The sequence below is a fragment of the Schistocerca cancellata genome, chromosome 3 (genome assembly GCF_023864275.1).
Source record: "Schistocerca cancellata isolate TAMUIC-IGC-003103 chromosome 3, iqSchCanc2.1, whole genome shotgun sequence".
Classification (NCBI taxonomy): Eukaryota; Metazoa; Arthropoda; class Insecta; order Orthoptera; family Acrididae; genus Schistocerca; species Schistocerca cancellata.
In genome coordinates this window covers 561,061,104-561,086,594 of record NC_064628.1, presented here as the reverse complement: position 1 = coordinate 561,086,594, position 25,491 = coordinate 561,061,104, and the positions used below count along the sequence as shown (strand labels likewise).

The window sequence follows — 25,491 nt, the reverse complement described above, 5'->3', positions numbered from 1 at the left end:
TTATTCCACCAAATCATCAGATCATCTGCAGACAGCATAGCTTTCATCTTTACTTCACCAATTACTTGTGCTACTGTACTCATTATATCATCCATCACTACAATGAAGAGTAGTGGAGAAAGTGCACTTCCCTGCTTCAAGACATTCTTCAGTTCAATCCAAGCTGATCTCTCTCCTACCACTTTCACACAGCCCACACTTCCATGGTACTTTTCCCTTATCCTCCAAAAAATCTGTTTTGCTACTCCTCTGTTCTCCAGGGCCTTCTTTGCTTCAACGTACACTACCATTAACTTTTTCAATATCCACGAAGGTCATTAGTAGATCTATTCCATATTCATAGTGCTGTTCCTGCAGTTGACTTACAGTAAAAATTAGATCCACTGTGGACCCACCTGTTCTGAAACCATGTTGCTCTTCTCTCATCCCTCCTAATATTGCCCGAATTAGTGCTTTCAAAACATTCCTAAAAATCTTTGCACAATGATTCATTAGTGTTATCCACCGATAGTCCTTGCATTCTTATCTATTTTCCTTCTTAAAGATCGGGATCATTATTCCCTTCTTCCAGTCTTCTTTGATAATCTGCTGTCTCCACACAATTTTCATTACTCGATATATCCAGTGTATCCCTGCTTCTCCTGCTACTCTCACCATCTCTACACTTAGCTCATCCAGACCTGATGACATCCCTCCCTTGATCTTGCCAAATGCCTCTTCCACTTCTCCCAATGTAAAGTCTTTTTCTATTTGCTGTTCCTCCTCTTCTTTCTCCTCGGCTTGTCCCTTATCATCCAGGTCTCCATAACACCTTTTTTGAACCTTTATTATCCTCATCCATTATTCTGGTTCACTGTTCCATCCACTATCTTCTCTCCTCCGGCACCACTCTTTTAATTTCTTTCTCGCTTGACACTATTCTCTCGTCTCTACTGGTCTCTTTTGGAACCATACCCTAAAGGCTCTATTCTTCTTTTGCACCATATCCCTTGTTTTATCATTCCACTGGGATGTTTCTTTCCATCTTTTTTTTTTCTTTTCCTCTCACATATTGTTCGACATATTGTTCCCTTTTCCCTTTAATCCGCCCCATTCCTCTTCTACCTTTTTTGGTTCATCCTTTGGGATGCAGGATGCTTTCCTTTACGATTTCAAGCTACTGTAGCCTCCTTTCCTCCTCCTTCCCATACCCTTATACATCTTTCCTGTTTTTCTGTCCCTTTGTTATCCTTAGTCCCTCTATGACTCATTACCAGCAAACGGTGGTCGCTATGCAAGGCTTCTGATGGTATTAACTTAATGTCAACGATGTTCCCATTCATCTCACTATTGTACAGGAAGTAGTCAACTATCGACTTTCTCTTTAAGTCTTGACTGTAATAGGTAATCTTGTGGCTCTCCCTTTTCATGAACCAAGAGTTGTCAACCAGCAAGCCATTCCTTTGACAGAACTTCGTCTTTCTCCTTCCCCATTTCGGCAGACCCAACCCTCTCGTCCAAGCACACTTTCACATCCTTGTCTTTCTCTTCCCATGTGTGCATTTAAATCCCCCTTTACTATCACATTCTTTCTTCGCATCTGATTCTGCATTTCCTCTTCAAACTCTTGCTTCTCCTGATAAGTGCAACCCACCTGTGGCACATACACTTGTACTGCCTCTATGGTCGTCCCCTGGAGTGATATTTTGATATTCATCACCCTATCACTTATTCTCTTCACTTCCTCTTTTAATCTATCTCTTACTGATATTCCCACTCTATTTCCCCTTCCCTCCTCATTTCCACTCCAATATAGTCGGTAGCCTTTACTTCATTCTCTCCTTCCTTCTCTTTTCCATCTCGTTTCAGCTAACCTCAATAGGTCTAACTTACTTCTTTTCATCATGTCTACTATCTACTCCACCTTTCCAGTCAATATCAATATTAGATACTATTTTGTTACAAAACCTATGCATCAATTTGAAAGCTGACTGCTTCTTACTCATGCATGTTGGTTTAGAAATCTGAAGCTACTACAGTAAAAAAATACCCTTCTTAATTCGTCATTGTGTTTCTAAATTTACGTGCTTTATACTCAAAGCTACAGTACATTAGAGAAACTGAATGATTTATCTAGTAGCCGTACATTTGTGAACAATTTATGGGGAGATGCATCCTCAAACTTTGTCTCTTTCATTAAGAATAAGAAAAAAAATGTTTTAGTTTTGTTGGAGAGTGGCTGTACGGTTGCAGGTGTTCTTCATTCTGGGGAAATGCCCTTCCTCTTCCTAAGGAAAGATACAGAATACAACCTGGACCCGGAGTCGGAGGAGGAGCGCGTCCGCCGCAACATGCTGTTACTTTGGACTAACTTCGCTAAATATGGGTAAGAGCAAGGAAACTGTTGCTTTTTGCGGCAGTGCTTCGCAGTACGAACAATGTCACTTTACATCACCATTAAAATTTGGCAAAGCAGCAGATGTATCATCCGCCCTACACTTGCACAAATCTGTAAGGGGCGATCAAAACTTTTCCGTTTCAGGTCGTTGATAAGCGTGTATGTAACACAACGCGACTCCAATGTGGGTACGTGTGCCGACATGTAGGCTAAGTACTAGTGTGGCATTCGCGTCTTTCCGACGTGCGTGCGGTAAATGCGGAAACGTGAACTGTGACGATGTCAGCATCAGACAGGGCGAACAATCTGTTAACTTTTCTTGGCTGTCGAAGGACAAACACCGGTAGACATCCATCGCAGACTGAAGAATGCTAGGGGGCAGCATATCTTTCGAAAAGCACTGTTATGTAATGGTGCTGCTGCTATTTCATGTAACGCACATCCCCGAATCGCAAATTTCGTAAAGAATAAGTTATGTACCAGCCCTGTTGTCCCGCTCTCTGACCATACGGTTGTAACACCTTCGGTCCCTTATAGGTTTCGATAGGTCGACGATTCCTGTCGGACGAGCACATGCAGCAGGCGGTTGCGGATTTCTTCACGCTGCAGGACACTGTGTTTTACCACACAGGTATCTTCAACCCGTTGTCACTGGGACGATTGTCTCAATGCCCACTGAGAGTTGCATATAAAGTCTTCGAACGGAAATTTGTTGATGGCCCCTTATAATAGTTCCAGATTACAGTCCCGTGAGGTCTCTACATACTGTCAGAGAGAGTGCATGTAACAGGCGTAGGTTTTCACTTACACTGTTTTCTCTTTCCTTTTTGCTGCAAATGCGTACATGTTAATATGCAGTGCGTTAAGACCATTTTGGGAACTCAATACTTCTCACAATTACTCTGAATCATATCACTAAATCATACCTCTAACATACCTGTGTAGAAAATGAATGCAGTGACAGCATTAAATGAAGCATTAAATCATCGCAGTTGTTGTATCGTACAATAACGGAAGCTGTATTTACTTTCTAGGAATCCAACGCCGGAAGCAGACCCTGTAGTATGGGAGCCGTACCACCTGACAAATCGGGCTTATCTGCTAATGCAGGCCAACTTCTCGCTAGCTCACGACAAGCTCGGCGAACGCATGGACTTCTGGCATGAGAATGTTCCTCTTCTTCCTTTTCCCGACACCTTCTAGAAATACAATATTCTTAACAACAGAAAAGCTACGCTAAGCCTTCATAAAAACTTGTAATGAAGTTAAGGACACAATTTCATTCGATGTGTGTGTAATTAAATCACTGAATTATAAGAGCAGCCACATCTGTATTAAAATCCCGTCAGGAAATAAATCCGGAGCTTCCTGCGGTGCTTGCATCAAGAAATGATCTTAGTGTTCGCAATATACAAAATAGAATCTCTTTAACCAGGAATTTCATGGACCTTCTTGTGGTGGTTTCATAATTTCTTGAAGTTCGTACAACTAGCTTAATTAAACTATAAGTAAACTGTATTCCTAAGACATTCAGATGACTATTGTATTTAGATAATTACCATTCTACTAACTTAAATATTAACCCAGCATTAGCGCATAGTCAGTAACTATTTACTACAAACGGTAAACACCTCTTCTCAAAAAGTCTAAGTCTATGTGACTACATTTTGTTCTGAACGGTAAACAAAGAGCTTCTCTGTCTCTTTTATCATAGACGCATATTTTATTGTATAGTATTTCTAAACACAAATAGACGATAACACTATAATAATATTTAATGTATGTTACGCAATACAAAATGATAACGTCCACTTTGTCTGTGAACGCTATTGTCTGTAACGTGAAGCTGCACAAACCTATCCAAGGCTAAAACGATTTGAGACCTTGATACACAAGTCAATTGTGTAAGGCAGACAAAACACAGCTACATAATATCGCAATAATCAGTATTGGGGCAGAGATACTAGCTGTCATAATTTAAATTAGCAAATTCTCACTAACTTTTCGTTCAATGTTCTCTAAAACACCAAGAAACTCCATCGCTAGGTTACTTGACCAAAGACATTAAATACAAATCTCTGTTTAAAAGGAACTTAAATACGTGGGGTGTTCCTAGATATTTCGCAGAAATTAATCCAATAGACTGTAAGCTTTCACTGAGTCTGAAATGTTGCGCTTGACAAGAATTCAAGCTGAGGCTTGAAGTGTGCAATAATTAAACTATTTCCCCTATCTATGTTAATGAACGTCTCAATCCGAAATCTTGAAATAATTACAAATCCGATTTTTGTTAATCTACTCGAAATAGCAAGCTTTGACTCCATCGGAATTAGCTCAAAACTACGTACTATTCTCCCAAAACATTCTCATAATATTTCTCAGTTTCTATTTAACTGTCTTGATCGCAAAATTTTTTTGAAATTTTAAAAATATGTACATCATGATCGCTCTTCCTAATGTCATTTTAAACCGAATTCTATTCAAAATTTTGTAAATTTTAAAGTGAAAAGTTTTCACCACAAGATTACGTGCTTTGGTAAATCTTGCAGATCTGTGTTCTGCAAGCGCAAAATATTCATACATGGCCGCTAGCTAGTGTGACCCTTATAATCACTGACATCATTTCCATCCATTTTATTTGTTCATGTTCTTCATACTATGCATTAAATGCAACGATAGATCAATATGTATCTTGGAATTAACGCTTTTACACCTAATAAAATTGTGTCTTCACAATGAAACATATTGAATAACTTTATGTACGTTGAAAACCTCTTGAAATAGTACGAAAAATACAACTGGCATACCGTCATGGGATTCGATGTGCTCTTTCTTGTGACACTGCTAGAACCACTATGTCTAGAATCGAAGTGCAAAATACCACCTGAAGTATTTCAATGAATTAAAAACATAGAAGAAAAATGATTGTTGTCTGCAGAATGATGAGATACTCCATTATGACCATTATCCATCACGAGAATGAATGCCGTGCAGTATAGTTTTCATATGTTCGTATACAATATAATGTGATAGGCGATAACAGCAATCACAGTCCATTTCGACTGTAGGATACAATCAAAATGTGTAAGAGTTAGTCTATAAGTTCCTCTAGGAGCAGTCGTCGCGCCACACCAATAGATGCCAACCAGCTGTGTAGGAGAGGGAAAGGAAATTGCTTTCAGGTGTAGTCTATACGCATACATCGACACAGACCACTGCAGACTGTCTGCTGAAAATACGTTCTGCGCCATGCCAGTACTGCTCTAGACGTTGTGACAGAAAAAGGGGAAGTGAAAGATCAAGTATGTGATACTGTGTCAGCAGGCCGAAAGTGACCTGACATCGTTTGTCCAATGCATTACTGGGATCAACGACCGGTTGTGTTGTTCATTGTAATGACAAGAAGGCATTTATTGAGCATTTTTACTTATGCTGGCGGTAACCAATCAAGTTGACATGACTGTTACCTGTTCTCCTGAAGATTGTTTGATAGGGTACTATGCAGCTATCACTGAATACTCAGATAACTACGTACCAAGGAAAGTAGCCAAAATAGCAGTTTGTATTGAGAAGTTATTTTATTTTGACACGCTGTTCCTGCATTTCCATAAGCAATATTCAGGCTCCATACGCGCTTCATGTATAGAGATTCGGATGTATCGATATTGACATACCAGAACCATCGGTATGTGGAGACTGCGAATATTTCCTTGGAAGAGTTCACATCAAATGGGTTAGTTCTGTGGGCGAGGTCGTCAACATGAGTTAGTACTGTGTTGCTTGAGTTACAGATAGCCTTTTGCAGTAGTGAAAAATGTTTCATCGTCGGTATTTTGCCGGAAAGGGGAAGAGAACTAGTGGAACACATATCCCAAGACAAGACTGTCTTCTGCACTGTCTCATGGAATAAATGGACGCAAAACTGTTGCTGGTGATTTATAAGTGGAAACTGAATGTTATTCTACAGCAAATGCTATGATTCATGCTTTTCCCTCACTTACCATCATTATAAATCATAGAAACACAACGGTTCGTCTCTCTCTCTCTCTCTCTCCCTCACGCACACACACACACACACACACACACACACACACACACACACACACATTAGTCATGTAGATGTGATTGTTATCTTGTACAGCTGGCAAGTGAGCAGCCCAAGTGGGACAATAAAGGCTAGCTATGGGCTTTGAGTCACAGAGTCCGTTCACTGACAGAAAAGAAGTTTCTGCTGTTCGTGACTACGTCTCAGAGCGCACCTGCTGTGGCTGTGTGTTGTCTGCAAAACAGATGACGCACGAAACACGGGTGTGACGCAAATTGTGACTGCATCCTGATCACTTCTGCTGCCGCTGCACGACAACATTGCTGCCTACTTTAGGTTCTGCATTCGCTTATGCGTGGTAACACTGCAGACACTACCGTCTCTAAATCGCCATACACCAACAAAAGTTTGGAATAATTAGGTCCAAATGATGATCCCTGGTGACCCACGTAGTGGAAGGATGCATGAAAAGCGCGTGTGGGCTCTCTAGTTACTAGTAAATATGTGCTTAGTTCATTTAAACAGGAAGAGCATTGGAGCTGTACGAAGAGTGCTGATTTCCCATCGCGTTCCTATCATTACCTGTGCCAGTGGGAAACTAGCAAGGTTAATCTAACGTAATGTGTATAATAAATGCGGAATAGTGCCATTACACTGTAAAACATACTACTTTCATTTAGAATACACCTCCAGTCCAAGAAGTATCGAGACAGGATCAATAAACAATAGAGAAACGCTTTAATCTAGAACAATAAATGGTAGTTGAGGGGGTCTATGTTAAATCGTTAGTAAACCATCACCAATTTTACTGCTCTCTGTTTTATATTTTATTCTAAGGAGTAGTAATTTTGGCATTAGTTGATTACAATTATAATGCTTTCATTGGTGTGTCACATACAAAATAAATACAAAATTCTGTTTTTTACATTATATGCAACACCAAATTGGCGGGAACCGCGAACACCTGTAACTGCAAATTTTATGAGGATTTAGTAAGTTAGGTTAATGCTTCATTGGGTGTTCTACAAAGTCCCTTTCCCCTCACCTCTGCTTCCCATGTGCATACAGTGTGCAGGACATACATACAAAGATGTAAGTGGTCCTGTTCAATGCACTAAATTATTGAGCAAACAATATCGTCTACATAAAAATCATCAACATTGCACATACTACATCCATTGGTACAAGAAAAAAATTCACTAATGAACATAAAATATTAAAAGCTAATAGCTCAAACGGGAAGAGTAGGGCAGTGATGGCAGATAACTGGCGACTAATAACTCAAACATAAAAAATTGAAAATCGAAGTTAATTTTGAATTAAAAACTAAAACTCAGATTCTATATTATGAAAATCATTATCATTATTTTTAAATTCCTTTGGTCCTTTATATCTGAGCTTAAAAAAAATTAAAGTCCCAACCACTAATTAACTTCAAGTATCTGTTTGCCAAAGTAATTTTAAATTTATCATCAAGCTTCCCCCAAATTTTTTCTCCATTCTAGTTTTTAAATATTCTCAGTCAGTAACCTAGTATACATAATTTACCTCTAATACATATCTTTTGAAGGAAATAAGAGTTGTTAGCGTTATTGACCTTCTTCAGTAGAGCCTCTATATATATATAGATGAAAACATTGAGTTTATAAATTTTCACTCAAAATTCTGTTCTAAGCACCATGTGTTAAATTTTTCTTGCCATACATGATTATATAGGGAACAATATCATTCAGATTATATCACTGAATGTAGCACACAGCTTTATTGTGGTTATCTAAGAAGTTAACACATTCAATCTCCTAGGCATATTTATTACATACATAGGGTAATTTTCAGTAAAACTGAAGGGACTTTTATTTACATCACTATTCAGTTGAGTGACTCTCCTAAAATCTGGGAAACATTGTATGTTTTCAGATAGTAATTTGGTGGATTTATATCTTGAGGAATAACTTCATTATTTCCATTCTTTGGGTAGATATTCTATAATTTTATGTGATCGAATAAGGAGGACTCTGTTAACTGATTAGTCTTCCATTTTCGTCTGGAAACCGACAAAAATTAAATAAAGCCTATCAAATTCTGCATAATTATAGGAAAAGGCAATATTAAGCTAAAATTTCTCTTTCTGTTCAGTACAGCAACCATAGTGGTTTGTGGTTCAAAGAAGACTATGAGGATCTTCAAATGCTTTAGTCTCTCTTCCTCTAGCTCATACTTAGCCACTGAAATTGCCATTCATTCTACAATATCTTCAATGGCAGCTTGATTATTGTCAGCTCATCGAAAAATACCATCTCAAGCACTTAAAGACCATGTAAAAATTACAGCAAAATCTCCTTCCCATATTATTTCTTTATAATCCTTGTAAAATCCACCAAGTATTTCTAAATGGTAAAGTATTTCACTTTCCTTATTTTTTATCTTCCTATTATTGAGGATATGACCCTCCATGGTTAACTCATTGGTTAGATGAAATTAGTCATATAAGGGTAGGTGACGAAGTTAAATAATGTTCCATTGTAGACAAAATAATGTTTCCTTTCTTTATGATGATAACGACAAACAGCTTTGCCATGTAGTGTTTATTGGACTTTAATCTATGTTGGATAATCTGTACCATTAGCTACAATAATTCTACGGCTCATGTACATTTGAGCATGATTAGGATGCCCATAATCAATATTTATATTAATTTCGGTGGTCTTGTTGGGAAGATGCAGTTTGTTTTACGTTTTCTCATTTACAGAAGGTAAGAAACACTGATAGCCTTCTACTTTGTTCATTATATATTAAAAATAAAAATTTATGAAACAGTTCTTAAAATAACTGTTACAGTAGCATGAGCAAAGTCAAGCAAAGTATGATTTTCATCAGGTACAGTCATTTTCTATTCCTGAATAGTACGGAAAATTGGAATACATACAAGATATTGTGGTTAGTGAAATACGTGTCCACCAAATTCAGCATTGGGCTTCAAAAAGTAATGACATTAGTATCTTGATGAAAATCATCAGTATGCTTTACAAATACTCCCTCAGCCAAATTAAATTCGTATTAATTACTCTAGACTCTTGCTAAGCCGGCATTCCTTGCACATTTGGATGCTGGATTAGCAGAAGTGCCAGAGTGTTCAGAGTGTCTAAAATTTAATATAAACACATAGGGATTGTACTTTATCAAATCAAAAGATACATTTATTTTTACAAGAAACTTGGTGCATGAGTGTGTACATTCATATCAGTATTACTCCACATTCACTATGAAACATGTCCAAAAGTCTTAGTTGTCACTATGATGAAACGCAACTATGGTATGCTTTATCACACATCAGCTTTTTAAGCATTTCATAGGTCCTGCCATGTTTCTGATTGTTGCATAATGTACACTAGGAAGACATTCCCAGCTGCAGCACCAGACATTTGAGATATCCTCATGTTCTCTCCTCCAAAGCCTCGTCTTCATCAATTTTATCGTAACTTCTATGTGAGCTTATGCTTATCTCTTTTCTGCTAAAGCTTGGTCATAAATAGATGCTCGCCCAACACTGTTGCCAGCAACAATGATTTTCCGCAAAGAACCACAGTTCCGTTTATAACTCATTTTGAGCTTCTGCTTGAGGTTTAGCATAACGTGTTTCCCTTTAGAACCCATGATAGTGATCCATAAGGAAAGCAGAATTGAAAGTGTATAGCAAAGTACAACATTGTAACTAACTAGCAACATTGATGCAGACGAAATTTCAATATTGTAGGTATCATTATTGTAGGTTGAACGACTAGAAGCTGAAAGTGTGCCAGATTCCTGAGAGGAAATACTTCTGAGCGCCTTATTAGCGAGATTTTAGTGTAATTCAAATGGAATAAATTTAGGCACATTATTAGCAACAATCTTTTCATTAGTTTCAGTAGTTTGACTACTAAATGAATGTAAACTTGCAATACTATCCATTTCATCCATATATAATTTAATGTCACTTCAATAATAATTCAATTTAAAATTTCATCTGCTTTAATACGAATATTTAGCTTCTTTGAATGAATAAATTTTTCCAGTCTTCTAATCTAAATTGGCCAACAGGAGTTACTATCATTTCCCTATCACATAATTTATTATTTCAATATATAATATCTGGAGTTAGAAATGATGTATAAGAACCAACTAGTTGCAACATTATTAAAACTTTCTCATAACGGTACAATCAACCCTTCTTTGAGAACAGATGACATAACACTCAACTGAAATAGGCTACACTTTTACTATTAATATCAATTTATTTAGTTAAATAAACAGTGATTAAGGACCAAAAATGAGAATTGCACAGAAGGAATCAAAAAAATAAACATAGTAATCTTTTACCAAATTCTAATGGAATTCTAATAAAAGGACCAAGAGATTTTGAAAAAATAATTTTAATGATTTGTTATTATATTTTAGCTCCATAACAGTTGAACTGGGTAAATATCAACCACTTATGTATATATTCAAAAAGTTTTGATCAGCCAAAATACAAAAAAATTAAGTCAAAATACTACAAAATTGTTACTTTTATTGAAAACAGTCAATAAATTGAACCACTAAACGAATCTGAAGGTAATTCAGTTGTTATATTAGACGATTTTATTCTTGAAAATCAGGATATAGTTGGAGAATATATTACTACATTTATGCATAAAGGAATTGATAATTTTTATTTTGCTCAGATGTACTCAAAAATACTAAAACAGTTAGTAAGGTTAATCTAATTGTTTAAATATTTGTAGACAACATATAGTGAAACAAGAAAGAAACTTGTACAGAGATATGAAAGCAGGTAGAATACAGCACTGCACTCAGCAATGCCTATATAAGACAACGAGTGTATGGCACTGGTGTTAGATCAGTTACTGCTGCTAGAATGGAAGATTTCGTATTTGGACCTTTGAATCTACACACTGAGTGTTTTTATATGTGCAAACTTAGTGTTGAGTGGTACTTAAGTAAATAAATTAGTGAAATCAAAGTGAAGTAGAAATTATAATATAAATGAAAAACTTGGTTTAGTTTAGAGAGTTACATACTGGCAAACAGCGGGCAGAACAGCAGAGCAGAAGAGACAATGACCGTGAAGTCGTTCACCTCCAGTAAACTGAAGTGAATACATACGCGAGACGCAGTGGGCCTAAGAGACGAGAGACGAAGAAGGTGAAGAAGTGAAGAAGCATAGCAGTAGTTTTCAGTCAGTTTTGGTGCTGAAGACCGTCATGCAAGAAGAGACTGCATCATGCACAGACGCACCAAGTCCGCCGCTGTAATGGATTAGCAAGCAGCAGCCTCAGCGCCAGAAGACTGAAGTTAAAAGGTAATTGAAGTCTGATTTTAATGTACCTGGGTGACTTGTGAGGACAGGAAGGAGACGGCCTCACGTCAGTAGTCACCTGTGAGCTGGGATGAAGATCTGACAGCCGAAGACTGGCAAGCAGGAGTCCATTGTTCGAGTCCAGGACACTGGCCTTCCCCCACCGCGCCGCTCCGCTGGCCGACGCACAACACACGCGGCCGCTTAGAGAAGAGAAACACTGGGTCGCCACATCCAAGGTATCACCATCCGATGCACAACTTCGCTTGCAATAATTAAACGGGCCACCTCGCACTGAGCGTCTCGTCAGCTGGGCGAGACGGCGACACGAGATACACACTGTATAATTTAGTATTTTCACCCTGCCATAATGCTTTAGAATGCTCATCCTGACAATTGACTAGCATCAAAAGGGAAAACCCAGTTACATTTAGTATCATAACTGTTACATTTGGTGTCAGAGAAAAAACCCTTGGCTCAATATGAGGTGTGAATGACAGTCACTAATGGTCCACAGTTAGTATTGCTTAATGTGTGAAAGGATAGAGGTTTGCATATCAGTCGTAATATTTTCTTTATTTGGAATTTTGTTCTCTCTCATAATTTTAAGAGTTTGTCGAAAATATTTAAACATCTTTTTCATTCAGTGTAGTAATATTGTGTAACTAACAGTTTGTAAAATGATGACACGAACTCGTACAAAGTCAGGGTCAGCACCACAAGCGGTTTCTACTGAGGAAGCTATTCAGAGCTTAGTTAATCAGATAGCACAACTTAAAAGTGATAATAATGCATTATTTAAACAGTTGTGTGAGATTAGGCAAACTGGGTCAATCCCTCCTACCCTATATTCCTCAGCAGCAGCCTTAGTAACTCCTTTTTCAGGTAAACCTGGCGAAGACATACCAGCCTTTTTTGATGATTTAGTAGCAGCTGCAAAGTTAGGATCATGGTCAGATGAACAGCTCTTACAAATGACAAAGTTAAGATTGATAGGAGAGGCTAAAGCACACGTATTATACCATGAAGAATTACGGAATGCTCCAACATTTGAGGAATTGAAGAAAGGATTACTTAAACGTTTTCAAAAACAGAACAGCTGTAGATTTTATAGGGAAAAATTAAACACTATCGCTCAGAGGCAAAACGAGTCATTAGAAAGCTTTGTAGATAGGATTAGAAAAATTAATATTAACACCTATCAGTTGACAACTAGTGATGAAGCAAATAAAGTTATTTTACAAGAGGCAGAAAATAGAGCTCTGGATACATTTTTACGTGGGTTACCTCCTGAAACGTCACGTCGTGTCAGGGCAGAGTTTCCTAAAAATTTAGCAGAAGCTGTGTGGCGACGGCTTTCGAAGAAATAGACATTGCCACCAGATACAAGGAGAATCAAAATGTATTTTCAGCAGGAGTACGATGTTTTAAGTGCCATCAACAGGGCCATATAGCAAAAAATTGCAGACAACCTAAATGCACTAATTGTCAAAGAATAGGTCACACATTCAAGGAATGCAGGTCTAAGGAAGTTTTTGGAAATAAAAATCAGTTAAACTCAAATGGGAATGTCGGAGCCGCCGCCAGGTGTTGCCAATAAAATTTCATGCCATCAACGCGAATGTGAAGGCGGAATGCTGGTTATCTGCTACCATACAGGATAAAGAGGCAAGGATACTGGTGGATACAGGCGCAAACGTATCAATAGTGAGTAATGAACGTATTGGAGAAAAGAAATATGACTCTCCAAGGTATAGATTGAGTGGGGTAGGAGGAGGTACAGTGAAGTCATTAGGATGTACATCACTGATTTTCTATATTCACGGTGTACAATTTCAGGAAGATGTAGAAGTAGTAACAAAGGTAACTGACGGGTACGAAGCGATCCTAGGACTGGATTTCCTGAATAAACGTCACCCTAAAATCTACCTCAGATAGCAAACTGTAGAACTTAGCGGAATAGTGTTTCAGCTAGGTGACACCGCTGCAAAGGGCCCACTGCCGCAAGATTTCCCCAACCGGAAGGCGAAATCAACTACACTGCGTGCAACGTCCTTGAAGGTTGATTCGCGGGATCAGATACCAACTGGCTCAGGAAAACTTTTCTGGTTGACTGTTGACCCCGAGGTACCTACAGATACAGTGTGTCTAATATTGCCTTTAGAGGAAAATGAGGAATTAGATGTATCACATTGTTTTGTACGAAGAAGTGTTGTACAGGTTCAAGACGATGAGGGAGAAAGAGAAGTACTGGTACATATTCACAATTTCGGAGTGGAGGACAAAGAGTTGCATAAGGGAAGATTAGTAGCTACAGTCAGTACTTTTGAAGAAGAAGATTTCATTTGGTCACATATTACTGATGGTCAGCAACCAGATGCCTACAAAACTGCATTACGCCAGAAGATTGAGCATTTGAAAGGAAATGATAGACATGATAGAAGCAGTTTTAGTTGAGTTCCAAGATTTATTTAATGCAGAAGGTCCACTGGCAGCAACAGATATCACACAGCATAGGATCCCAACTGGAAATAGCCCCCCAGTTTATAGGAAGCCTTATAGAGTTCCGCATCACTTACAGCCAGTACTGGATGAATTTTTAGAACAGCATCTAACAGACGGAATTATTGAATATTCTGATTCGCCTTATAATTCAAATATTGTAATTATTCCAAAGAAGTCTCTCGACAGTACGAAACAATATAGATTTTGTTGTGACTACAGACACCTTAACAAACAAACAATCTCAGATGTTTATCCTCTTCCAAATATTACAGATATCATTGACAGTTTAGGTAACAATAAATACTTTTCAACAATCGATCTACATAGCGGATATCATCAATTGGAAGTTGCATCTGAAGATAAGCATAAAACAGCATTTTCTACCCCTGGAGGCCACTGTCAATTTAAAAGAATGCCTTTCGGTTTGAAAAATTCACCAGCAAGTTTTCAAAGACTACTCGATGGAGTATTGCGAGGACTCAATACTCAGCAATGTTGTGTATATCTAGACAATATTATTGTATTCTCCAAAGACATTAATGAACATGCCGTGTATCTACGTAATGTTTTTCAGAGACTTAGAAAAGCTAAATTAACATTAAATATGGAAAAATGTAGTTTTGCATTGACAGAGGTTACATACCTTGGGCATGTCATTAGTGAAAAAGGAATTAAAACTGATCCTCGATAAATTTCGGCAGTTAAGGAATTCCCAACACCACAACGCGTTAAGGAAGTACAAAGTTTCATTGGTCTTGCATCGTATTACCGAAAATATGTTCAAAATTTTGTTGAGATTCCCCGACCCTTAACCCAATTATTGTAAAAGGGTGCAAAATTTCATTGGTCTGAAGATTGCGAATCAGCATTTCAAATCCTTAAAGATAAGTTAACACACAGTCCAGTATTAGCCTACCCAGATTATAATAAAGAATTTATTTTATCCTGTGACGCAAGTGGTCATTCAACAGGAGTTGTTTTGGGTCAGAATATTAATGGCACGGAACATCTCATAGCTTACGCTTCGAGACAACTAACAACAGCAGAAAGAAATTATTCCACAATGGAGAAAGAATTGTTAAGTGTTATTTATGGCATCAAATACTTTAAATGCTACTTGTATGGTAGGAAATTCAAGGTTATTACAGACCACAGAGCTTTAAAATGGTTGCTTGGATTAAAGGATCCATCTAGTCATCTTACCCGTTGGGCCCTATGTCTCTCTGAAATGGATTTCGAAGTTATCCATAAACCAGGCAAAAAACACACGAATGCAGATTGCCTAAGTCGGAAAATAGCACTTTTGGAAGCAACAGGCCGAGATACTGAGGACTGGAGAAAGGAACAAGATGAGGATACAGAAGGAAAAAAATACGGAACTCAAAAACAATTTTGCTTTGAAGATGGTGTATTATGCCATAAAACAAAACTTGAACCACAAATTGTTGTTCCCCAACACCTTAGACAAAAAATAATGGCAGAGGCCCACGATCATATCCTTGCAGGACACGGTGGACAGTGGACCACCGAAAGACGTGTAGCAGAGCGATTTTGGTGGCAAACCAGAAAGCAGGATGTTGCGCAGTACGTTCGTAATTGCATTGCGTGTGCACAACGAGCTGAACTTTCTCGTTCAAATATACCCTTACAGAGGCTCCCCGAGGCTTCATGTCCATTTCAAATCTGCGGACTGGATCTCTACGAGCCATTTCATAAAACACCTGCTGGTAATAAGTATTTTCTTACAATTATAGATCACTTTTCACGCTACCTAGCTATGGTGAGTCTCCCAGATCAGCAAGCAAATACAGTTGCCCAAGCTTTAGTTAACAACTGGATACTTAAATTTTGCCTACCTGAAGCTATTGTCACAGATCAGGGATCTAATTTTATGTCTGAATTAATGAAACAGCTATGCCACATACTAAAAATACGTAAATTATGCACAACTACGTTACACCCTCAGTGCAACGGACGCACAGAAGGAGTTCATCGGACAATTGGCAAGATGCTTAGTTATTATATTAACGAACAACATTCTAATTGGGATACGTATTTACCAATAATCGTGTCGGTATACAACGCCAAAATGCATGAAGCAACTGGCATGTCACCTTATGAAGTGGTCTTTGGGAGAAAAATGCCGTCCCCTTTTGATGCAATCAGGCAGAAAAACGGAAAAGTTGGAGAAACAGTAAGAGATTTCAGTCGAATGATGAAGGATGTATGGAAAAAGGTTCAAAAATCTTATACAAAGGCTTTGGAACGACAGGAACGATTAGGTAATTCCCAAGCTAAATATCCAAATTACAAAATCTGTCAGTGGGTGATGCTGTCAACCCCATACATTGCGAAAGGAAAAATGAAGAATTTGTTAACAAACTACAGAGGTCCTTATCAAATTATTGAGATCACGTCACCAGTCAACGTTAAACTGCAACTGCCCACCCGAACTACCATTGTGCATGCAAGTCGTTTAAAACCTTTTAAGCGCGCTCCAGATGTAATCCCTTCAACAATAGTGTCTGCTTTTGCGAAGGGTGGAGGAAGTACCCGAAAAGGAAAAAGAGCGGCCAGGCCAGCACAACATACAGACATGCCACCATACAATCTTCGACCAAGAGTGTGAATGTCCTAGTGGAATCTTAGAAGACTGTGGATAATATACAAATGTATATAATTAATAAATGATAATGGTTTATTTTTTAAGGAAAAAAAGAAAACAAGTGAACATAGAAACAGGTAGATCTTGTAGTTAACAATGCATTCTTTCTTTTCTTTGTTTTTGTTTTTGCTAGGTTGGTAGGTCCATAATCATGTTGTTTGCTTTTTTCAGAAAACGCCACGCAAGCATTTGCTACACGAAACCTGTCCTACCTCATTGACTCGCTTGACAGTTCCCTTCTGAAATCATTAGATACGTTCATAAACTCACAGCAAGGCAAAATTGATGCCAATGTTATGATGCAACATGTCTTAAAATTAAAAGGTGAACACAAAACTAAAATTATAATGCTAGGAACGGGTATATCTGGAACCTTTGTGTTGATGTTTCTGCTTTGTACAGTTTTCTTTTATTTAAGACGAAAAAATAAGCCAAATAATAATATACAATTTCATCAAATCCCTGTTAACTGGATACCACACTCTTAACTGGTGTACTTCAGTGGTTACTTTTGAGCATTAGTGTATTAATTTTGTTTATTTTACTTCACTCTTTACTAAACACTCTTATGTTAAAGTAAACAATACTGTGGAATAGACATTCTTGCATTAATATAGGGTAGATTAAACAGGTGTTGCTATGTAACTTTCTAAGTGAATAATCTATTTTTGTTTATTCATTGTCATCAAGATTTGTTACACTTATTACAACAACTTACGTGTACACTATGTGATTCATTACCGTACAGTGCTTTAGTAACGTGATAAAGTTTTTTCAACAGACTTAATGTGAAGCGTGTGTAATCTTCCAAGTCGAGAGTTTTCATTGCTTGTGTTAGTGCTTTTGCCGTGTGAAAAGTGGAGGAATGCTGAGTGGTAAATTCGAGGGCGAATTTCTCCGAAGGGTGGAGGAATGTTGAGTGGTACTTAAGTAAATAAATTAGTGAAATCAAAGTGAAGTAGAAATTAGAATATAAAAGAAAAACTTGGTTTAGTTTAGAGAGTTACATACTGGCAAACAGCGGGCAGAACAGCAGAGCAGAAGAGACAATGACCGTGAAACCAGCAAGTTCCACATAAGCGGGCGCTGTCGATTCAGCCGTCAGGGCATCGCCCGACTGGCTCACGTGTTTCTCAGTTGTCGCATGTGAGCAAAGGCCCTCGCCGACATTCCAAGAGCCAATGACCGACGTTAAGAAGATTCTTCGAGAAGCTTCTCAACATGACAGAAGAGGCAATGACCGTGAAGTCGTACACCTCCAGTAAACTGAAGTGAATAAATACGCGAGATGCAGTGGGCCCGAGAGACGAGCGACGAAGAAGACGAAGAAGTGAAGAAGCGTAGCAGTAGTTTTCAGTCAGTTTCGGTGCTGAAGACCATCATGTAAGAAGAGACTGCATCATGCACAGACGCACCAAGTCCGCCGCTGTAATGGAATAGCAAGCAGCTGCCTCGGCGCCAGAAGACAGAAGTTAAAAGGTATGTGAAGTCTGATTTTTATGTACCTGGGTGACTTGTGAGGACGGGAAGGAGACGGCCTCACGTCAGCAGTAACCTGTGAGCTCGGATGAAGATCTAACAGCCGAAGAATGGCAAGCAGGAGTCCGTTGTTCGAGTCCAGGACACTGGCCTTCCCCCGCCGCGCCGCTCCGCTGGCCGACGCACAACACACGCGGCCACTTAGAGAAGAGAAACACTGGGACACCACATCCAAGGTATCACCATCCGATGCACAACTTCGCTCGCAATAATTAAATGGGCCACCTCGCGATGCGCGTCTCCAGTCAGCTGGGTGAGACAGCGACATGAGATACACACTGCCACGCGTAATCAGACGCCGCTGCCGCCGCTGCCAAGCAGAAGACTTTGCAAACGACACAGCTGCCGCTCTCCGAGCCAGAACATCGAGTAAGAAACAGTTGTACAAATCTTCAATAAAAGTTATCTTAGGTAAAAATGATGTTTCATTCGACCTCATACCCGAGCCAAGGAAGAACCCACCCTGCCCACATGTTGTTAAGAGATAAAAATTAATTAATTTAGTATTTTCACCCTGCCATAATGCTTTAGAATGCTCATCCTGACAATTGACTAGCATCAAAAGGGAAAACCCAGTTACATTTAGTATCACAACTGTTACATTTGGCCCAAGTTTTTCATTTATATTCTAATTTCTACTTCACTTTGATTTCACTAATTTATTTACTCAAGTACCACTCAACATTCCTTCACCCTTCGGAGAAATTCGCCCTCGAATTTACCACTCAACATTAGCTTAACACTTAGTGAGCAAATAGACAAAACATCTGAACTGTCTTCTCAAGCCCAGGGTGCCAAGCAGACATTCTAAATAAATATGAGCCTGCTACTGTTAGGTTGCTAATATCAGATGCAGATCGTAACAAAAATCATTAAAAATGATGCTGTCACGTACCTAGAATGCATGAATTCATAAAAGTGAAAGCCTGATATCTATTCTAGAAAGGCAACACAGCTATTTCCGTTTTTATACTATATATAATTTATCAACTGTTGCTTTGAGGAGTCAAGAGATAAACAGCAATCTTGGTCAATTACTTTAGACACTTGGCAACAAAATATTTAACTCTTGGACATATGAAAATGACGATTATTAAAGTTGTTATCTCTACAAAAGAAAATTTTTGTCACAGGAAAGAATGATTATTAAAAATCCTCATCAGCTCATTTAAATCTACATTGTCGTAGCTGGTCACTGCACTGAGTTGGCGGAGAATAAATTTACTGTTTGAACCAATGGAGAAAAACTGACATGTAGGCAATGTGAGGGTAGGTCAGTATGCAAGCTTTGGATATTCAATGGTCAAATCGTACACAAGTTGGAGTGAGCAAAATCTAGGCTCCACATCTGCTGTGCATAATGTGCGATGGTACTTTACCAAGTGGCATCTCTAATGGCGTTGTCTCCATGCTGGATTTGAAACTCTAATTCCCCACTCTGGCCTTGACTGGACTCACTGTCGCAACTTTCCTCCATTCCATAGAGCGTTAATCTTTCCCTAGACGAAATAATAACTATTCCTCACTGACTATGGGTTGGTGCAATGTGCACAGTTTCTTTGCCCATAAAAATTCCTGCTGAAATAATTAACTACCACTTTGCTATCTGTCACCATGATATGCGAGGTGTATCATCCTCGCCTTGCCGAAAGGAAAGCTCTCAACACCCTCACTTATTTCCACACGCTTGTGTGGTCCGCCATGAGAAGGGAGAGAGAGAGATAGAGAATTTTGGCCTCAAAGTGTTTTTATATAATGGGGATCTCCCCACTTTGTCACGTCTGTGTCGCCAAGTACAGTGTCAGCCAATCACTGTCTCGCTAGAGTTGAATACATTTTTATTCCTCTTGCTGGGTCACAGCCTAGCCCTGTTAATGACATTCATCCGCTTACCCTCAGGTCCAGCCTTATTTGCATTAAAAGGAATAATGTATTTTTCTGGCCTTATCCCTTTCTGCACTGATGCTCGCTGTTCTCTTGCTAAATCAGAGTTTTTCAATATCGTTAACCACCTGCTCGGTTCATCTCTAAAATGTGTCTCGCTTTGTTTGTTCCATGCCATTGCCTACATCAGTTGAGATTGTTTTGTTAGTTTTCGCTACATGAGATTAACTGCAATTGCCTTTTATTGATATAATATAACTATTATTTTCTGAGGATCTCATAATGTATCACCCTGTTAGTATGGATCAAGATCATGTAAGATCCATAAAAGTGGACGCCATACAAAGGTTGTAAAGATTTAAGTGAGTTTCAACATGGTGTTGTAGTTGGTGAATGAGGGATGGGACACAGTATCTCCGAGGTAGAGATGAAGTGGGGATTTTCCCTTATGACCATTTCATGAGTGTGCCAAGAATATCAGAAATCCAGTGAGACAAATCTGGGTGAAACATCGAATCTCTGGCAGAGGCTGGAAAAAGATCCTGCAAGAATGGGACCAACAACAATTGAAGAGAATCGTTCAACGTGACAGAAGTGCAACCGTTCTGCATATTGCTACATATTTCAATGCTGGTTCATCAACAGTTGTCAGCAAGCGAAGCAGTCAACGAAATATCATCGATATGGGCTTGATGACTGCACAAGATAAATCTTTACACCTCATCTGGACCTGTCAGCACTGACATCGCACAGTTTATGACTGGAAACATGTTGCCTGGCCAGATGGGTGTCGTTTCAAATTGTATCAAGTGGATGGACGTGTATGGTTACTCAGACAACCTCAAGAATCCATCTACCCTGTATGTCAGCAGCGGACTATTCAAGCTGGTGGAGGCTCTGTAATGGTTTAGGGCGAGTGCATTTGGAGTGATATGGGACCCCTGATATGTCTAGATATGACTCCGACAGGTGACAAATGTGTAAGCATTCTGTCTGATCACCTGCATCCATTTCTGTCCATTGCGCATTGTGGCGGACTTGGACAATTCTAGTAGGATAATGCGACACGCCATACATCCAGAATTGCTACACAGTGGTTCCAGGAACATTCTTCTTATTTTAAACACTTCCGCTGGACACCAAACTTGCTAGACCTGAACATTATTGAGCATTTCTGGGATGGTTGCAACACGCTGCTCAGAAGAGATCTCCACCCCCGTGTATGGACTGTCCTGCACGATACATGGTGTCAATCTCCTCCAGAACTACTTCAGACATTAGTAAAGTCCATGCCACATCATGTTCCAGCACATTTGTGTGTCCATGACGGTCTTCCACGATATGGGGCAGGTGTACCAGTTTCATGGTTCTTCAGTGTAAGACAAATTTAAGTGTCATATATCATTAATTTGTTGGTGACGAATTAAAATTCTGTGTTTTGAAAGGCAAATGTCATAAGAAATGTAATTCAGTTCTTTTACAATAGACACAACTATCTAGCCTAAAGAAGGTATGTACAGACATATGAAAAATAAATTTCTAAACAAAGTATTGTTTTTAGGTTTAATAAATGTTTGCAAAATATGACCCATATTGTGTTGATAATGGTTGTCAAAATAGAAAGGTAAAGGAACAAGAGGAATTTTAAAAAATGGAACAAATGACTGAGAAAAGAGTGTGAAAAATATGAAAAAGAGGCTGAGCCAGTTATTGATGCAATCGAATAAACTAATAAAATAATTTAAGTTTTATGTGATAGTGTGCTTAAAGCTGTTGAAGAAAACAGAGAGGTTAAAATAACATAAGATTCCTTATTGCCATTTTGATGAGTATGATGACACACCACCAGTTAAGCAGTTTGAAAGTCTGCCACACAGCTGTACATAAAGTGAATTAGAAATACAAGGTGTACTGACTGTATATAAAGGAGAGGTTAATGTTAAAAAGAATATCCGTAAGTTAAAAAACGCTAGAATACACCAACCATAGCCAGGATCAAGTTTTTGGTTGAAGATGTGTTAGCACATTTGAATTTCTTAGTAAACTGCAAGTAAATTTTTGATGGAGATAAATTAACAGTTGGTGATAGGTCATATAAAGGTACATAAATGGACTGGTGAATTTTTTAACTGAAAAACAGTGTAGTATGAAAGACATGAATAAACGATTTGATGCTGTTGATTTATCAAATTATCCAAATATTTTCTACTGTTCAGGAGCATTATATTCTGAAAAGAATCAAAAACAATTTAATCAGTAGAATTATTAAACACAACAAATTAGTAATTGTTGATGACCAACGACCTTGCCACAGTGGTAACACCAGTCCTCGTCAGATCACAGAATTTAAGTGAACTATGGGTTTGGCTAGCACTTGGATGGGTGACCATCTGGTCTGCTGAGGGCTGTTGGGAAGCAGGGTGCACTCAGCCATTGTGAGCAAACTGAAGAGCTGCTTGATTTCGTAAACTGACATACAGCTGGGACAGCAGTGAGCTGACCACATGACCCTCCATGTCCACATCCAGTGATGCCTATAGGCTCAGGATGACACGCCAGCCAGTCAGTACTGTTGGATCTTCCAAGGCCTGTTTACATGGAGTTAGTTAGTTAGTTTAATAATTGTTGATGTCAGTTTCCCAAAAGTTGTTGCAGATTTTGGATAAAGTGTAGATGAGCAAAGGGGTGAAGGTTTAATAAAAAGTATACAGCAAAACCAGTTGGCTATATCTGGATAAATGGTATGCATGAATTAATCGATGAACTGATAGTAATTCATAGTGATGATTTGGCATTAAAAAAGTTATTATTATGTAAAAGTTGAAATATTGCAAATGTTAACAAATAAATTTAACGATTTCATTATCAGTAATCCAAAACGAATTCTGTATACAAGCAGAATTTCGAATTATTTACCACACACATTTTGTAAAAGTGGAGAGCATTGAAAAGCATTAGTAAACTTGGCTTTAAGTAACTTACCAATGTGAGTAATGCATTTACAAGCGTACATGTACTGTGTACATTTGTGGATCTGGATGTATGATTAGCTACAGGAGATTGTCTACATCTACATTTATACTCCGCAAGCCACCCAACGGTGTGTGGCGGAGGGCACTTTACGTCCCACTGTCATTACCTCCCTTACCTGTTCCAGTCGTGTATGGTTCGCGGGAAGAACGACTGTCTGAAAGCCTCCGTGCGCGCTCTAATCTCTCTAATTTTACATTCGTGATCTCCTTGGGAGGTATAAGTAGGGGAAAGCAATATATTCGATGCCTCATCCAGAAACGCACCCTCTCGAAACCTGGACAGCAAGCTACACCGCGATGCAGAGCGCCTCTCTTGCAGACTCTGCCACTTGAGTTTGTTAAACATCTCCGTAACGCTATCACGGTTACCAAATAACCCTGTGACAAAACGCGCCGCTCTTCTTTGGATCTTCTCTATCTCCTCCGTCAACCCAATCTGGTAGGGATCCCACACTGATGAGCAATACTCAAGTATAGGTCGAACGAGTGTTTTGTAAGCCACCTCCTTTGTTGATGGACTACATTTTCTAAGGACTCTCCCAATGAATCTCAACCTGGTACCCGCCTTACCAACAATTAATTTTATGTGATCATTCACTTCAAATCGTTCCGCACGCATACTCCCAGATATTTTACAGAAGTTACTGCCACCAGTGTCTGTTCCGCTATCATATAGTCATACAATAAAGGATCGTTCTTTCTATGTATTTGCAATACATTACATTTGTCTATGTTAAGGGCCAGTTGCCACTCCCTGCACCAAGTGCCTATCCGCTGCAGATCTTCCTGCATTTCGCTACAATTTTCTAATGCTGCAGCTTCTCTGTATACTACAGCATCATCCGCAAAAAGCCACATGGAACTTCCGACACTATCTACTAGGTCATTTATATATATTGTGAAAAGCAATGGTCCCATAACACTCCCCTGTGGCACGCCAGAGGTTACTTTAACGTCTGTAGACGTCTTTCCATTGATAACAACATGCTGTATTTTGTTTGCTAAAAACTCTTCAATCCAGCTACACGGCTGGTCTGATATTCCGTAGGCTCTTACTTTGTTTATCAGGCGACAGTGCGGAACTGTATCGAACGCTTTCCGAAAGTCAAGAAAAAGAGCATCTACCTGGGAGCCTGTATCTAATATCTTCTGGGTCTCATGAACAAATAAAGCGAGTTGGGTCTCACACGATCGCTGTTTCCGGAATCCATGTTGATTCCTGCATAGTAGATTCTGGGTTTCCAAAAACGACATGATACTCGAGCAAAACACATGTTCTAAAATTCTACAACAGATCGACGTCAGAGATATAGGTCTATAGTCTTGCGCATCTGCTCGACGACTCTTCTTGAAGACTGGTACTATCTGTGCTCTTTTCCAATCATTTTGAACCTTCTGTTCCTCTAGAGACTTGCAGTACACGGTTGTTACAAGGGGGGGCAATTTCTTTTACGTACACTGTGTAGAATCGAATTGGTATCCCGTCAGGTCGAGTGGACTTTCCTCTGTTGAGTGATTCCAGTTGCTTTTCTATTGCTTGGACACTTATTTCGATGTCAGCCATTTTTTCGTTTGTGCGAGGATTTAGAGAAGGAATTGAAGTGCGGTCTTCCTCTGTGAAACAGCTTTGGAAAAAGGTGTTTAGTATTTCAGCTTTACGCGTGTCATCCTCTGTTTCAATGCCTTCATCATCCCGGAGTGTCTGGAGATGCTGTTTGGAGTCACTTACTGATTTAACGTAAGACCAAACCTTCCTAGGATTTTCTGTCAAGTCGGTACATAGAATTTTGTCAGCTTGCTTAACTGCATGGTAACGTGTTTACCTACCATGCAGAGGGCCTGAGTATGATACCTGCCTGGGTTGGAAATTTTCTGTGGAGTGGGTGTTGTATTGACCTCATCATCATCTCATCAACACCAATACGCAAGTTACCCTGGGTGGCATCACCTGAAATAATGCTTGCATCTAGAGGCTGACATTCTGATGGGACCTCTGAGCCAACAATGGCTTACAATCATTTTATTTCATTTTTACAGGAGATCAAGGAATAATCCAAGAGATGAAGTTTGTAAAAAGCTTGAGATTGCATATAGAGATAAAAAGAT

General features: G+C 38.9%; 1 protein-coding gene across 1 annotated transcript in view; it reads left to right on the top strand.

The window, feature by feature from the left end:
- The window catches only part of LOC126176802 (cholinesterase-like), a 51,930-nt gene extending 47,914 nt beyond the window's left edge, over positions 1 to 4,016 (top strand). Inside the window, exons 9-10 of the mRNA XM_049923983.1 lie at positions 2,233 to 2,365; positions 3,412 to 4,016. Of these exons, the coding sequence (XP_049779940.1) occupies positions 2,233 to 2,365; positions 3,412 to 3,580 (302 nt within the window). The 3' untranslated portion in view covers positions 3,581 to 4,016. The remainder of the gene's footprint in view (positions 1 to 2,232; positions 2,366 to 3,411) is intronic.
- The last annotated feature ends 21,475 nt before the right edge of the window (positions 4,017 to 25,491 follow it).